This window comes from Corvus moneduloides, chromosome 6, assembly GCF_009650955.1.
Source record: "Corvus moneduloides isolate bCorMon1 chromosome 6, bCorMon1.pri, whole genome shotgun sequence".
NCBI lineage: Eukaryota > Metazoa > Chordata > Aves > Passeriformes > Corvidae > Corvus > Corvus moneduloides.
Window position 1 is genome coordinate 40,762,928 of NC_045481.1, and position 15,648 is coordinate 40,778,575.

The 15,648-nt window shown below is 43.0% G+C and overlaps 1 protein-coding gene across 4 annotated transcripts in view; it reads right to left on the reverse strand.

Moving 5' to 3' along the window:
* Positions 1-15,648, reverse strand: part of TSPAN18 (tetraspanin 18) — a 121,344-nt gene that overhangs the window by 28,830 nt on the left and 76,866 nt on the right. Inside the window, exon 3 of one of the 4 annotated variants that reach the window (XM_032113573.1) lies at positions 3,859-3,925. The exons of 1 other annotated variant lie outside the window; for it this stretch is intronic. Coding sequence is in view for 2 of the 3 variants with exons in the window: in XM_032113571.1 (XP_031969462.1) it covers positions 863-896 (34 nt within the window). In the remaining variant the exon portion in view is untranslated. Of the gene's footprint in view, positions 1-862; positions 950-3,858; positions 3,926-15,648 lie in introns of those variants that run through there. 2 more of the 4 variants (XM_032113571.1, XM_032113570.1) reach the window with 2 other exon arrangements.

Genomic DNA, 15,648 nt, shown 5'->3' on the forward strand with positions numbered 1-15,648 from the left:
CAAACCTATCATTAAGAAAATAACCAGAATAATAAGATTCCTGCTCCTACTGTGTCTGCATATAATTACATCCCTACAAGCCCTCAGAGGTCTGCCTGGGAGAGGAATTTTATTTTTTATCCATCATAAGTCACAATATTTTAAAGAAATTACAGCACCCCAGAGAAGAAGAGTTTAAATGCTTCAGTAGGTACCAGCAGGTAGTGTGTCAGAAGGGATGAAAGACTGCATTTGGTGCCAAACAGCAGCAATGTTCCACCTTACTCTGTGGCCTTAAAGGGGAGGAAGTCCCTGCCAAACAGATTCTCTTTTGTTAATAGATACGATTTTGTCATTAGGGAGAATTGCACAAAGTGCAAACCCACCATGCCTAATTGTGACTCCAGCAAGCTGATGCCTTTAATTACAGTCACTGAGGAAACACAGTAGGAGCTGGAGCAACAGCTGAGGCCAAGCCTCATCCTTGGGCTGGCCAGCTGTGGCTTGTACATTGTCCACAGCCACCACATCAACTCTCCTTGGCTTTGGCTTCTCTTCACATTCACATTGCAGCCCTTTGAGGAGCAGGCTTTGATGAAGGAAAAGCATCTAAACACGATCCTCCTGCTGGTATCATGCTGCAAGAAAGACAGCTGGAGCTCCAAAGCAAAGAGGGATGGAGCAGAGAGAGTCTGATACAGACAAGAGGCAGCAACTGAAACAAGAAATGAGTGGAGTGTGCAGGATGGAGAAGCAAGGCCTGTCTTTGTGAGAAATCCAGCCTCCTGCATGTTGACTAGATCAGGAAGGGTCACCAGATGAACCCCTTACGAGTGTCCCGCTTCGCAAGGGCTTCTAAGTACTGCCAGCCCCCTGTGCTCACCACATTTGCAGGGTTGAGAGACACTTAAATACATGCCAGCCCATATATTCAAAGGAGAAGCTGAAGACAGAAGTCATGTCCTGCTGGATCTCTACATCAGGTCAGTGTTTTCATGGTGAAGGGTGAGGAGAAACATCTCTGTGGAAGCAGGATCAGAATAATTTCATTTCCTTGCAATGGCATCAGAAAAAAAGTGAAACGCTTTTTGCTTTAGAACTGGACCTTGGCACAAGGTCAGCCCCGTGTGTTATCCTGTAACTATTGCTCCTACATAAATAACTAATTGTTCTGGAATTTCATAGCACTTGCACAGCAGAATCGTTGCTATGACACAACTACATTACCACACCATCCAATTAGATCTCAAATCCAATTAGATCTCAAAGTGCACTGTGTAACTGTAATCGGCCCCTGTGGAGCAGCCATGAGACCTGCACAAGGCCATGCAACTGGATACTAAATTACAGTCAATCTACCTCCTCTTTAGTTGCATTAAAATGCTAATGTCACTGTAACATGGGCCCATTTACCAGCGATGACTGCCTTGCCTTGCAACACTGGAGTGAATGAGGCTGCTGCACTGCCTCAGAGCATTTAATTCCTCAGCACAGTTGAGTGAGCAAAGCCCTTAGGGGCATCTTAGATCTTCAAACAGTAACCTGATTGGCTTTTATAACGCTAAAAGCATATGAGGCTTGTGACAGTGTTTAAATGAATCAGAGCTGCCTCCAAAACTACCCTAAGTTTCCTACACAAGCAGAGCAACTGGGTCCCATCTCATCCTGATTGCTTTTAACAAGAACACATTTCTGCCACCAAAAGTTCGTGTGCGTAAGAGCACATCAGTCTCACACAGGAGGAAAAAGAGGGCTGGACTGAACCCTCTAAATTTTCATATAAATAACGCCAGCTCTGCAACGAAACTACTAACACAACTCTTGCCCTCTGTTTTATATTTGCAACTTTGCACAGTGTGTGCATAGAACACATGAGATCATAAAGAGGTAAAAATCCCCCACACGTGCACAGACATTCAGAATGGAAATTCAGAAGTCCCAGAGCAGAACCAATTCTAAATGTTGTAACGTTTTGAAAAGTGCTAGATTATGTGTTTGAAGTGCCAGCATGGCTTCAGGCCACAGGCTGCTCCACTTCAGCTGGTGCAAATGTGCGCACTGCACCATTCGAAACATGAACTGCCTGCTCACTTTGGCCCCTTCCCAAGCAAGGTTCCACAGGTAATCACATCTGGCTCTTTCATACAGCTTCTCACACACAGGCCCCAGCTGTCTCAGAAAAGAAGATCCTGCATACAGAACCAAAACATAGCCTGCAATGCTTTTAAGTTCTGTTCCTCTAAAAAAAAAGTCCTCAGATAGCTCACAGGTGTATTTTCCCTTGTATTAACTGCAGTACAATGGAACCATATGGTACCGATTGTCTGCCTTTCTAAACAGATGACCCAGAGATGACATGCACTGATAATATAAAAACATTAATTTTGTTTATTAGATGAGAAAACCAGGGCTAAAAGGGGAATGGATGTGCTAAGCCTCCTGACCCCCAATATAGCTCTCTGCTCACCGGTCTGTACTGAGAGCAGTCCCAAACCCATGAAAAAGCTGATCACTTCTGGCTGACAAGTTGCACTCTTTGACAGGCATCTTCTGTCCCAGAAAGCTGTTATTTAACAAATCAAAAGGGAGGCAGCTGACTTTGGCCTCCTATTTCTGAAAGTATTTCTCTTCCGGATGGAATAAATGTCACCCTCCTGAGTGGATTGTGGGGTTGCAGCACAAGCCAGGTGACATTACCCACTGTCATGTCAGATACTGTCGAGTGTCTAAACACTCCATATGTTTGCACACCTCCAGGTGCTAAGGGGATTTAACACAAAGCCTAAATGCCTGCCACTTTTTCCCTGAGCCTGACACATCTCATCTTTACAACATGTGGCTCCTTGGTGCTCTTTTCTGTTCTCTTTTCCTATAGCCCTGCTTTGTTTGCAGCAAATGCCTCAGCAGTTTGTGGCATTCATGATGGTTTTGAGAGATGCAGGAATAAATCTCAGGAACACTGGACAGTTGCTGTGGCAACCTTGTCCTCCTCAGACCATGATTTTCAGTATTTTAAGAATTTTCCTGATACTTTGCAGGCTTCAGGGAAACAAGGCAAAGAACAAAAGTTATTTTAAAGTAAGGATGTTACCAAAAGGGATTACTGCAAGCCACAGGGCCTCATCCTATCAAAAAGGTGATGATGTTGATGTCCATAGCAAGAAAAAGAAGCCCCAGACTGTCTGAGCAGAGGCAGAGGCAAGGGGCCATGGGCAAGGGAATTTGAAATCCCTGCTTGTGTCATCTGTTCTAACACAGAATGGACCTGCAGATCAATAGGTTAACTTCTTTTTATTGTGTTTATTCTCAGTGTTTTTTCATAAGGCAGAGGTGTAGAAAAACTAACCCACTGTTTAGGATCATTTAATTGGGGAAGAAATAACTTAATTCCTTTTAAAAAAGAAATCCCAAACAGAACATGAAATGCATTAAATATTGTACCAAAAAAAAAAAAAAACCAAACCCAACAAAATAACAAAACAAAACAACAAGAAAACAGCAAAAAAAAAGATACCAACAAACAAACAAACCAACCCCCCCACCAAACCAAAACCAGACCAAAAGCCCAGAAAACTAACAAAATTCCCTGTTCAATGTAAGAGCCTACACAGATATAAAAACAAAACAAACAGTTTAGTCAGGTTTAATCAGTCTAGAAAAGCAAAGGTTAGGAAAAAGAGCCTCTAAGAAAAGCAGATCTTAAATGAGGGATGTCAGTAGTACTAAATAAACCAGAAAATAATATTTCTGGAAATCTGAGAAGTGACATTATTTATCTGTTTCTGGTCATCTTTTAAATTTTTTTAACAACTAGAATAACAATGCATGCCAAAGTATTATGGATTCTAAACATAATAGGATACTATAGGAAATACATACATTTCACAAGTTATAGGTGCGATATGTGCAGGAAAACTTGAATGCAGCAAAAGACATGAGAAATGACCTAGGAAAGAGAGGCAAACCTGAAGTTTAATTTACCCTGCTTATAAGTCAAACTGATACATGTCATAAATATTCCATGTGCAAATCTAAACTGAGTTTCACTGTAATCAGCACCTTTAACTTACTCTAACACATAAAATTGCAGTTAATGTGGTTTGAAAGGAAAATGTGACTGATCTCAACCACACCTGTCCCAATTAAGGTATGAACGCCCAACTATTCAACACCTTTTGCTACAGATATCTTTGATTTCAGATTAAGAGAAAGAACCATTGCCACAGCCCACAGGAGAGCTTCAGATGTTCTGCAGGAAAATAAATGAGAGTCAATAAACCCCATAATCTTGGCATACGTGTTTCTAAATGTTCTCTCTTCCTCCATGAGATGTATAATCTAAGTGCTCCAGCAACCATCAGGTTCCAGGCAGACAAAAGACCCCAAGCACAATTCATACGTAGATGACAGGAGTAGAGGGACTGAGATATGAGCCAAGACTTGAAGGCTGGCTCCCAGCTGCTTTTGCTTTCCCAATGGATAACAGATACTGCATCAATACACACACTGTCATGCTAGTGATTTTGCTGCTCTCTTAACACCTCATTTTTCTCTCTATCTGAACCTATTTTGAAAGCATGCAGTTCACTGTCCCCTTCTCCTTTCTCTTCTGTCCTTACTCAGGGCATGGGAACCATGAAAGACTGCATGGCTGGTTATTGTTAATGCATTTGAAAGTGCAGGCCTTTAAAAGGGGGTTGTTCTGGAACATGCCATGGTTTTCCTTGCTATTTGCACAGGCAGCTAATGATCATCCTAATAGCTTCTCTCTCTGAAGTCGTAATAAGCTTACAAATGAACCCATTCAGCACATATTAAAAAGCAAGGGATGCTCCTTTGATTACAGCCTTTATGGAAATCTCTGAATATTTGTTTTGTTGCTGCACAGCCACAATTAGGACATGCTGCTGGGAGCCGTCTCAGCTGCCAGAGCCGTGGGGCTTGGAGACACCTCCAGTGCCATAGCAACACGGCCACCTCTCCCTGCATCAGACACAAGGAGCCTGGCAGCCCTTCAGCCTAGGCAAGCAGCTTCAGCTCTTGCAGAAATTAAGAAATGAAAGGCACCTAGTTAAACTTCCTCTGCTGACGCCTCACCTGCGTTCCCAAAGCAGCAGGGACAGCCCCCCGTGCAGCTCTCCCGAGGGAGCCGTCCTGCTGCACCTGCCACGGCCCTGCCACGAGCACGGATGGGTCACACAGCCCCTGGGGCACGGCTGCACAGCCCACTCTGGGGTCTGGAGGCACCTGTTCCACACTGCAGGAAAACTGGGAACAAGAGGAACACGGGTTGGGGAGACCTGAGGAGGCAGGAGCTTTACTTTGCTGAGGTGCCAGTATAGGGGAACTCGCTTCCATCGCCACTTGTAACAATTCCCCCTCAATAACCTCATCCTTCCACGTGTGGCAGTGGAACCACATAACCGTACAGTAATCTCCTTACCACTTAACTGCTCAGAAGTTGATCCAAATCCCACTTATATTGCTGACAGACTTAAACTCCTCCAAGGGAGGGGGGGGGTGAAATTAAAGGATGTAAAAACCTGCAAAATTGGGGTTCTAGTTTTCATTAAGATTTAATCAAACATTCCACGACAGCCAAAAGTTAAAAGACCATACCTTTCTTCCCCTAAAGGAAACACTATGAACCATATACCCTCTTTCCCAAAATATCCTTATTTCCTGAGCACAGTGCAGTACTTGGGGAGTAATTTATTTTTGCAAACAAAATCAGCAGCTTACGTGCTGATGACATGGATCCAGAGGCTTTCAGACAGCCTCAGTGGGGTGACTTTCACCCACAAAAAGTATAACATCTCCTCTCGCAAAGCTGGGACTCTAAACAAACTGCTTCTACTTTGTCTGAAAGCCAAGACCTTTGTATGGAACAGATATTTTCTAAATCTCCAGGAGACTGGCTGAGGTTAAAGCAGGTCAAACTATGTAATACAGATATCTTTGTGTTGATACTACCCACGGTGCCTATTAGGAAGGCCACAATTGTAAGAAACCTTTTCTCGTCAAGGATATTTAATACAGCGCCAGAGAGCCTCCCCAGGCAGTCTTTGTTTTAAGGTTTGTGAGCTTTGGGGGGAGAGGATTGTGTCTCTGATTGTGAAGTGGTCCAGGTTTTTAGCTCTGTTGTAATCTAAATAACACATTCCAGCAGCACTGGAAACTTCACTACCAGCATTGCTTGCAAGAGGCCTGGGTATAGCCTGGGGCAAAACCTGGAGCACCATCAATCATACACACACATAAAAACTGGCATGCACTCGCAGGGTATCGTGAGGACTCTCCAAACTGAAGCAGCAAATTTAACTATGGAAATACTCCAGATGCTGATGAATTTTCTTTTACTCAGGCTTCACTGTTATTTTACCCACTAGAAGTCAGGACTTAGAAACTAAAGACATAAAACCTTTTCTAATTCAAACCAGAGGGGCTGCAATAATTACAAGTGCATCAGTGAATGATCAAGGCACAAGCTGCTCCCATGGCCTTAAATCAGTACAAAAAACAGTCTGTAGATGGACTGCTGAGCACCTTCCTCTTCCCACCCAAAAGAAGCACAAACACAGTCTGACCCAACCCGGAAATTCGGATTTTGAAAGTCTAGGCAACCTTTTTAGGGAAGACAACAAAACATTGTGATAAAACCAGATCTCCTATGAGGAACAGGACTCCACAGTCTAACTTTCACACCAGTCAGGGCTGGGCTGAATTCTGAATGCAAAATCACACCAGTTTTCAGTGGCTGGAGCTCACTATACCCACGCTTTGCTATGTCTCTTTTCTTGACCAGCATGCAATTTGAAAGCAATGCTGCATTTCAGTTAAAAATCCCATATGTAAAAGTATCAAAATGAGGTTTGCAGAGCAAAGAGCCAAAGCAGCCCAGGTAAAGGCTGAGAAAACGTAGGAAACAACAGGATGTTCAAGCTCTCCTGAGCATGGAGAGACAACCCTTTGGGGACAATCTCCCAGTTAGGCTGCAGATTTGCTCTACATTAAGGACAAGAAAAGTTGTCTCAAGAAACACAGCATTTAACAGCTTCTTCTCCCATCCCTGCTGTCAGCATGGGGAAAAGAATCTTTCTGAAAACATTGTGGAGTCTTGCTGTGAAAACACATTTGACAATAAATTTTATGACAAATTTCATAACAAGATTTGCGGTTATCATTCCTCATGTCTGATGATGCACAAACCACCTTGCATCAGACCATTAAAGACCATTTAAGCCTTAGATTGCTTTCCACATTAGTCTGAAAGCCCTTTATGAAGCTGTGTCCTTTATAAAGCTGACGTAGCTTTGCTCTGGGATACCCAGCAAGTGTCCTGGGCAGCTTCTGTGGTCTCCTGGCTAGTGCTCAAAGCACTTCTATAGTTCCAGTTCTGCTAACATCTCTCACAGAAACTCACAGACATGAGCAAGTCATTTCAAGCTGGTGTTCATCATCCTCCCCCTCTCCCTGTATTTAATATAATTAACAACAACACTTATCTGTCACCCATGGAGTCTTAGAGATTTAGCTCAGTACCCTATGAGAGTGCCAGGCTGCCTGTATTGAAAACAGAACCCAGAAGACAGTGTTCAAAATATTGTCATTTTGAGATGAAAACAAGTATTTTGAGTGACTGCCACTATTTTTTTAAACTTCTCAGGTACAAAAGCCCGGGAGAGGTCCTTCATATGGACCAAAAAAGGTCAGATGGTTTGTACTCCATCTTTGCTACGTTCCTCACAACAATGTGCTCAAAACTGTAGAAATAACCACTTAGAGCTGATGTCTCCGAAAATGTTCTCCTGCAGCCCTCAAACAAACAACCCCTGTAAGTTTCTTCTACAGGTTCTCACCAGGAAATTTCTCACTAGGAGAATCCCAAGTCAAGGATCTCCTGATGAAGAGAGACAAAGCAAGCTTTGAAATATTAAAAGTAGATGCTGTCCACAACACAGCTGAGGTTCCACACTGAGCAGCACCACCAGGGCTCCTGGACAGTGAGAGGTTGGATCACAGGCATTGCATTTTGGAGGGGAAGAGCATTCTGGTTACAACTTGAGGGCCACTGCCAACTCAATGTGCTTTGAAACTCCATGTTCAGCACCACAGCCCACACACCACCCTCCCTGCTGTTCCCCATTGACAGTGGTGTGAACCAGCTCTTCCAGGGGCCAGCAGAGACAGGAGAGTCTTCAGGGCATTTGGGGTCAAGGATCAGTATCCTGGAGGCCCCAGTTGCTAATAAGGCATGGGGACTGCATGTGGGGACATTTTTGGAAAATGTAGTTCCTTCAGAAGTAGCTCAGGAACTAAAGTTTTCCAGTCAGTACAGTGTCCGTCAGGAATTTGAAGCAGATACTTCCAATAATCTGATACTCATAGAAAAGCTACAGTGCAAAACTTCCCCCAGTAAGGGATCAACCACTTGCATCCCTTGGAAAAACAGGTTTGTTCTTACACCTTTTGGATGAAGCACATTAATGTGGACACATGATGCACTCATGTAAATTTGCCTTCCAATATTTCTGTTTCTGTTTATTTGCACCAGCCTCCTCCAGCTCAGAGCCCATACTTAACCTCCATCCTTTCAAGCTGTGCACCCAGGTGTTCTTGAGGTGAGTGCAGCATGACTCTGATGAGATGGAATATGAAGTACCAGAGATGCACAGAGAAATATGAGAGGCAGGAGATGTGCTTAGGGATCTAGCATTTTGATAGGCTGTGCTCCTTTTCTGAGCCTGCACACTCCCTATGGGCAAGTGGAAACCAGGTGATGACGCTGGCCCACTGTGGAAAACCCTGCAAAATAGCTTTGACTCGGTTTGTCCTTCAGCAGTTTTGCTGTTTAAATGCTGCAAGTCATTGGAGCTGAGCACACCTCGTCAGCAGAGCCAAGCTCCCCCCTTTCAGCCCCTTGAACCCCAGGAGAGTGAGCACACTGAGATGTGCAGGCTTTCCCTGAAGTCTTGCAGCTGCTGAAACAAGCATGGGCTCACCTTGCCCTGACTGACTGAACCTCCCACCCTCCTCTCCTCTGAGCAGGGGCTTGTTTATACTCTTCTTTCTCATCCATTCCACTGCTTCAGATTTTGAGAGGCTCTATTTTACCTTTTATTTCCTAACTTTCCCACTCTTCTGCAATGCATGATGTTGACACTGTTAGCTGTGCCATATATCTCATACCGTATTAATCTCTTTTGTCATCTGATTTTTGCACAGGAGTTGTCATTTAGAAAATCTGATTTTGCTCAGAAGCATCCAAACAAATCTGTGAGTCAAAAAGAATGGATGAGAGAATAAAAGCAAGTGCCAAGCAAGCTCCCATTTAAGCACTTTACATATCCTGTATGAAATACCAGCTCCTAAAATTCTTTTTTCTGGTGAGATGACATCTCATACAATATGCTATCTTTCCATTATCCCGGGGTGACATGGCTCAGGTCTCTCAGCTAGTACTTATCTGCTGCTTTCTCTGCTATCCTGGGAAGGTCACAAATGAATTAGGTGACTCCAAAGCATTTTGGAGTAAAAGCCAGGATATCCCTCTGGTAAAAATGTGTAGTCAGAGGTGATCAGATAACTGCAGTCTATCAATACCAGCCTAGGGAATTCATTTCTGTAAATCAATGAAATACTTCTAAATCTATACCAAACACCCAGAATAATGACTTTCTCTCTACTTAAGTCTAAATCTTTGCTATTGGCTTAGTGAATCTGAAACTAGTCCTTTCAACTGGACCAATAATTTGGTCTGGAGATTTTAAAAAATTAATTCTAGGATGGGATATTCCTTTCATGTCAGATCTCATTCAGCCATTTAACAAAAAAAATTGATCACACTGGTGGATATGGTAAAAGCTATTAACCTACAAAATAAACTGATTTTAGTTAAGGCACCGATGTGCAAGGGTTTGGTTGAAGACTTTGAATATCTGCCTCAAGAAGTATGATACATTTATATGAGTCATAGGCAAGATTGGGAGGAATTTACTTCACATTCATTTTTTTAAGGGCTGAAAATGCAGGATTTAGTTCATAAAGGCAACTTTAAGTTACCACCTGTGGTTATTACCCCAGCTTTGCTTGGAGACCTGAATTTTACAGCCTAGCTGTAGTGGCTCATATAAACAAGGGAATTTGCCTGGGGCAAAGGGTGTTTAACTTCGATGGGTTTGACAATATCTCCGGTCAGACTGTGCTTCATTTTCCCAACCACACAACCAGACCATGGCCTCATCACAGAAGCAGCTTCTGCTGCTCTGAGCAAGGCCACATTTTTCTAGCTGAAATAAAATGATATGTCATGATTCTGTTCCCTTTACAGCATCAGTTTCTTTCTACTGTACTTGAAGGCTTAGTGAGCAATTTAATAGAAACTTTATAATGTGGGTGCTTTTTTTCCTTTTCAAAGATAATGTATCTATCCTTTTTGTCAACAGATCAAACAACACCACAAAAAATTGTTCTTTCCCAAAAACTGGAGTAAACCATATTGCAGTGGGGATACTGCTACTTTAACTATGCAGCTAAAAGTTCAACTAGCAACCCTGCATAACATAGGACAAGGTTCCTTAGCATCTGTCCCTTTCATCCAATGTACAACAAGAGTTCCTAAATCAATAAGCTTACTCCAAACCCTGAAGAAAAACACCATCAAAAGCCTTTTTGCCCCACTGTTTTAAATACAGGCACTTTAGGCTTTCCATGGCCACTAAAAAAAGGTCCATGGAGGTCTGACTTGTGAATGCATTACTCTACATATTAAATAAAGAAAGTAGCATTTATTACAAAGATGAACAGATTCTGTGACCACCACAAAATGAAATAGGCCCTTGAACTACACAATTGGTAAAATAGACAGAAGCATAAAGAAAATACACTAAACAACGGCTAAAATCAAACTCTACCAACCTTTCCCCAGCACATCCTCCAGGTGAACATGAGCAGAGAGACTTCCCACTCAGCCCCAGAAGCCAAGTGCCTTGTCCCAGCCCCAGCTGAGCCCCAGGTGTGAGTGGTAGGATCCTCAGCCAGAACTCACAATGGGCAGCTTCTGCAAAAGGGCAAATGTGATGCCTGGGCCAAGCACAGATGTGCTTATGCTGGGAACTGCTTCAGGAGAAACGAGAGATCCATCAAGCTGGAAAGCTGGGATAGTGCTGCTTGATGACTTTTCTCTTAAGAACACGCTGCACCCATTAACACCTGTGACATGTTCCCTTAGAACATGAAGCTCTTCTGAAACCCAGGTGACGTTGTAAAGAGTGAGCAAAGGAACTTCCAAAGCACGCTTGGATGCCTTACACTGGCATCTATCCAATGCACCTTTTACAGGGCACCATCCTGCAGGAGGGCAGCCACTGGCATTTTGACTGGTTAAATGAGAAATGCAGTGTCTGTAGCTCGAGGGAGTGAGGTATGGACATACTTCTGTGTTTGCTTTTAGTATTATGCAATATGCCAGGGAAGGATGGGGTTTTTATGTCAAGGACACACCACAACTTACCCTTTCTCTTCTCAAAGCCCTAACATTATTTTCCAAATCAGTTGGTCGCATACTCAGTCAATCTAGTGATAGGAACTTCTTCCTAGATGGCTCCAGCCAACAAGCACCTGGGAGCTACAGGTTGTAAGTAATAAGATTGCAACTAAGCAGTATTCAAAGGGGCACTGCACTGACAATCCCAGAACTATGTAATAGATCGTCTGGAAGAAAAATGCGCTTTTTGCCCAGTACACCACCTGAGATCACCACATATGTCCATGGCAAAGGAAATGGACTGCAGAGGAGCACACCCTACCATAACGAGTGTGTGACACCACCTGAGGCAGGCTCAGGGCTCACAGGGAGGGTTCCAGGTTTCCAAGTCAGTCCTGAAAAGACAGTTTCTATGAGGACACTGACCTGCTGGGCAGAGGTTAGCAGCAGGGAAGTGCCATCATTCACAACAGCAGGATAATAAGACAACCTCTACATTTTGCAGCCTCAGTTCTTCAGCAATGCTGGTTTTCAAAATACCAAAGATACTGGGTGCAAGGGGAATGCATTTTTTTGTGTTTACAGCTTCAAACAAAAGCACAGTGACAGTAGCTTTATAGACCTTGGATATTACATGACCTACTCAAGCACTCAGGCCCTGAGTTCTTTGTCACAAGGTCTGTGTTCAGAACAAAGCCAAGTCCTTTCAGCTCCACTTAAGTGACTCTACTAGCATTCATTAAAAGGACAGTACAAGGGACAGCAAACAGTTTGCTAGTAAAGACTGATTCTGAGGTGCACTATGAATAGAGGAGAGGTAGTGTAATTACATTACTAAGGTGACTGAGGTCACTGCCACATTGTTGTTCTCCCTTTAATTTAAGCAAAAATAGTGTAAGGTGGCCATAATTGGAGAGAGGAAAAAAAAAAGACATGAGAAACTGCTCTGCTTTTGGATGAGTCTGACTGCCTGATTATAGGATGTTGGTGATGTCTGAGAGGGAGCTACTGAATATTTAACCTTAGAAATGGAAGCTTGGTTGTCTCTTGTCCTGTTAACATCCACACGTATCTTCCATTAGCTCTAATTAGGGCTAACAGGGTGTTCACTGAGTATCTCCATAATTAATGTTAATAGTAGTTACAGGCAAACGTTGATAGAAGATGAAATGCCAAGGTTCTTCTCCAGGGTTAAATACTCAGCAGTCTGTCTGTCTCTCATTTCCATTTCCTCCTGTAGCGGCTCTTTAATCAATCACACGGATCCCAGACAGCCTTACGCACCGAGTCTTGCAACAAGAGACAAGTGCAGCCACAAGTAACAGCACATGCTGTTATTTATACAAAATATAAATGCAGACACACAATACCTGACACGTATTAGGCTGGTTCAAGCCTGTATGCTCACTGCCATACAGATATTCCAACCATTGCTAACAGCACAGACTGGCGCATCCCTTTTTCCCTCAATATGCCCAGGTTTCACAGGGAAGCAATATTATTTCTATCATATATTAAGATAAGCAATTTTTAATTAACAAACCAAAGAGCAAACAGGATCATAGGAACAACCTCAATTACTCTTATTAATGCCATTATGCCACCTTTAGTTGATAGACTATACTATATTTCCAAATCAGACATTATTAACAAACCATTAAATTTGTAAATGAGAACAGAACAATTATCAGCCATAATTAGAACACCTATAATAATGCACCTTCTATTGTGCTTCTGGATCAAGCCCTGAGCAGTAGTTCATGGAAAAAGTGTTAGCAGACTGCTTCCAGCCAGGGGTCATTTGCTAGCACAAAGTCTCACTCTCCACTCTCCTATCCCATCATAAGTGGAGAATGTTCATTAGAGTTGTGCAATTCTGCAGCTGAGTAGATTTATAAACTGCCTTTAGTTGGGAATGTATTTATAAAGCCTCAGGGAACCAGAGCACTACTCTGCTGTTTCCCTCAGGAGCTGCAGATACTATTTGTAGAAACCTTAGGATGTTGAAGCCTTTGCCAGGGATGTCTCAAAGGAGCAAAAAAGCATCAGAAGAGTGATGGGAGAGCCTGTGCGGGCAGCCAGGAAGGGAAGAAGGACCAGGACAAAGTCCCACTGGCGCTGGTGGTTGGAGCCGGACACGGAGCTGCACTAGTGGAAAATGTGACTCAGGCATCTGAACCCTCCGTGTGCCTTGCTGCTGACAGTCACTGGTCCTCGTGCGCTTTGGGGCAGCTCCAGGCACACAACACACACAGACATGAGTCCCATAGAAAGGAATAGGTGTTCTCTGTAGGGTGAGGAAAAAAAAATTGATTTGTATATTTATCAACTCACCTACACTGGCTCCATGTTACATTAAAGAGGAGACGGCGCCCACGACTCTTCTTAAATCAGAACTGGAGAGGTTTTGGCTTTGTTATGTGAAAACAAACTTTTTTTTGCTTGCTTTGTTTTCTGCCCTGGGGAATTAGTGATTCAGGCAGGATGCAGAAGACTCAGGGGGATTTATTTTTCATCATGTTTAAGGAGGGTTTTTTTCTACCAGGCATGAAGGCTTATTAATGCAGCTCTGCTCAGTACTAGACTTTAAATAAATCATTTTTCCCCCTTCATTTTTCTTCATAAGTTTATGGGGGGAGCATGGGGAAGTCACTGTTCAGGAAAGCAAGGGATATGAAGCACAGAAGGCACTATCTGAGGCATTCTGGCTCTCTGCAACGGGGTCAGAGCCAGCTACCCTTTTGATTCATCCCCCTTTGCCATTCCCTTCTCAGCCCTTCTAACAAGGGGGAGGATCTCACACAATGCCCAGGACAGGTCCCACTCTGGGCACCCTCACACTGCTCTTTTTGTGGCACTCAGTGCCTGTACCACATCCTCCTCTTCTGGTTCCACATTTCACCCATCTCCTCTGACAGTACATCCATGACTTGCATTGAAGCACCCACTTCACTGCTGGATCCTCGGACTCTGCAACTTTGTGAAAGAGGAAAGTGTCTGTAGGGTAAAAACCTTCCCATTTTCTTGGTCAGGTACTTTGCTGTATCCACACAACTTTTCTCAGAAATGGAATATAGAGTATTCTTCACAGAGCTATAGGACCAGCAAATATTTTAGCTACAGGCATTCTACCAAACACAGAATGTTTCTCCCAAAATAATGAGTTGCTTTCAATATATTTTGAATACCCATGGCATGCTGTTTTTCACAATCACCTAAAACAGTGGAAATACATTTAACAGAAGCAGAACCAAGAATGGCCAGAACTCAGTATCACCTGTTACAACACTGGTCCCTTTTCCAGCCAGCTCATACTCTTGGCATTTAGAAATGCACAGTGGAAAAGAAAATATAGTCAGTAAAAGTAACACTTGTAAAATTGCATTTTAAAATCAGGGTGCTGTAAAGCAGCAGCTACAAAACAAGCTGAAATCCTAAGCAATGAGTTGTCTAGACATTTTTATAAGAATTGCAATGAATGTTGAGTAAGTGTTCAAGGAAATCTGAGTTGATTGAAACATCTGACTACTCTGTATTTTAACTGGATGGCTGGTGCTGCTTCAGCGTCTTGCCAGCAGGATGAGAAGGATATTAAAATAAGGAGCAGAAGGGGATCAGCCAAGAGCAGTGATAGGATAGTTCATCTCCTCTTCATTATTACTTAACTTAGTGAGGATGTTCTCTGGTTGTGTTGGATATCCAGTTAATTTTATCCAGGTCTCTGCAAAGCACAAACCGATGTTGGCAATACAGGTAGCACAAAGAGACGGATCATGTCTGAAGGAATTTGCTCTCACTGGATTTTTTTCCTTTTCCCTCAGCACAAACAGAGCAATAGAAAAAGGTTTGAACTGAATATTTTCTGTAAGACAGCTTAGCCAGAAGCTGAAAACATGAGCTCTGAGGTGTATTTTCTAACTCGAAATCTTTGTCTTTTTTTGCTTTCTGATGCCAACTCACAGCTTTACTTTTCTATTTAGCTAAAAAGAGACTGGCTTCTAGTGCAAACTGTGTGCAAGTGGGACTTTGCACAGTGAAATCTTATGCTTATCTAGGGCTGTTGACATATGAACTACTGATACATGAACAGCCGGTTAGCTTCTGATACTACACAAAATGGAACTCAAACCATCTGCAAATGCGACTGTCTGAACAGCATTAGTGGTGTTACTGAGTTTGGGGGA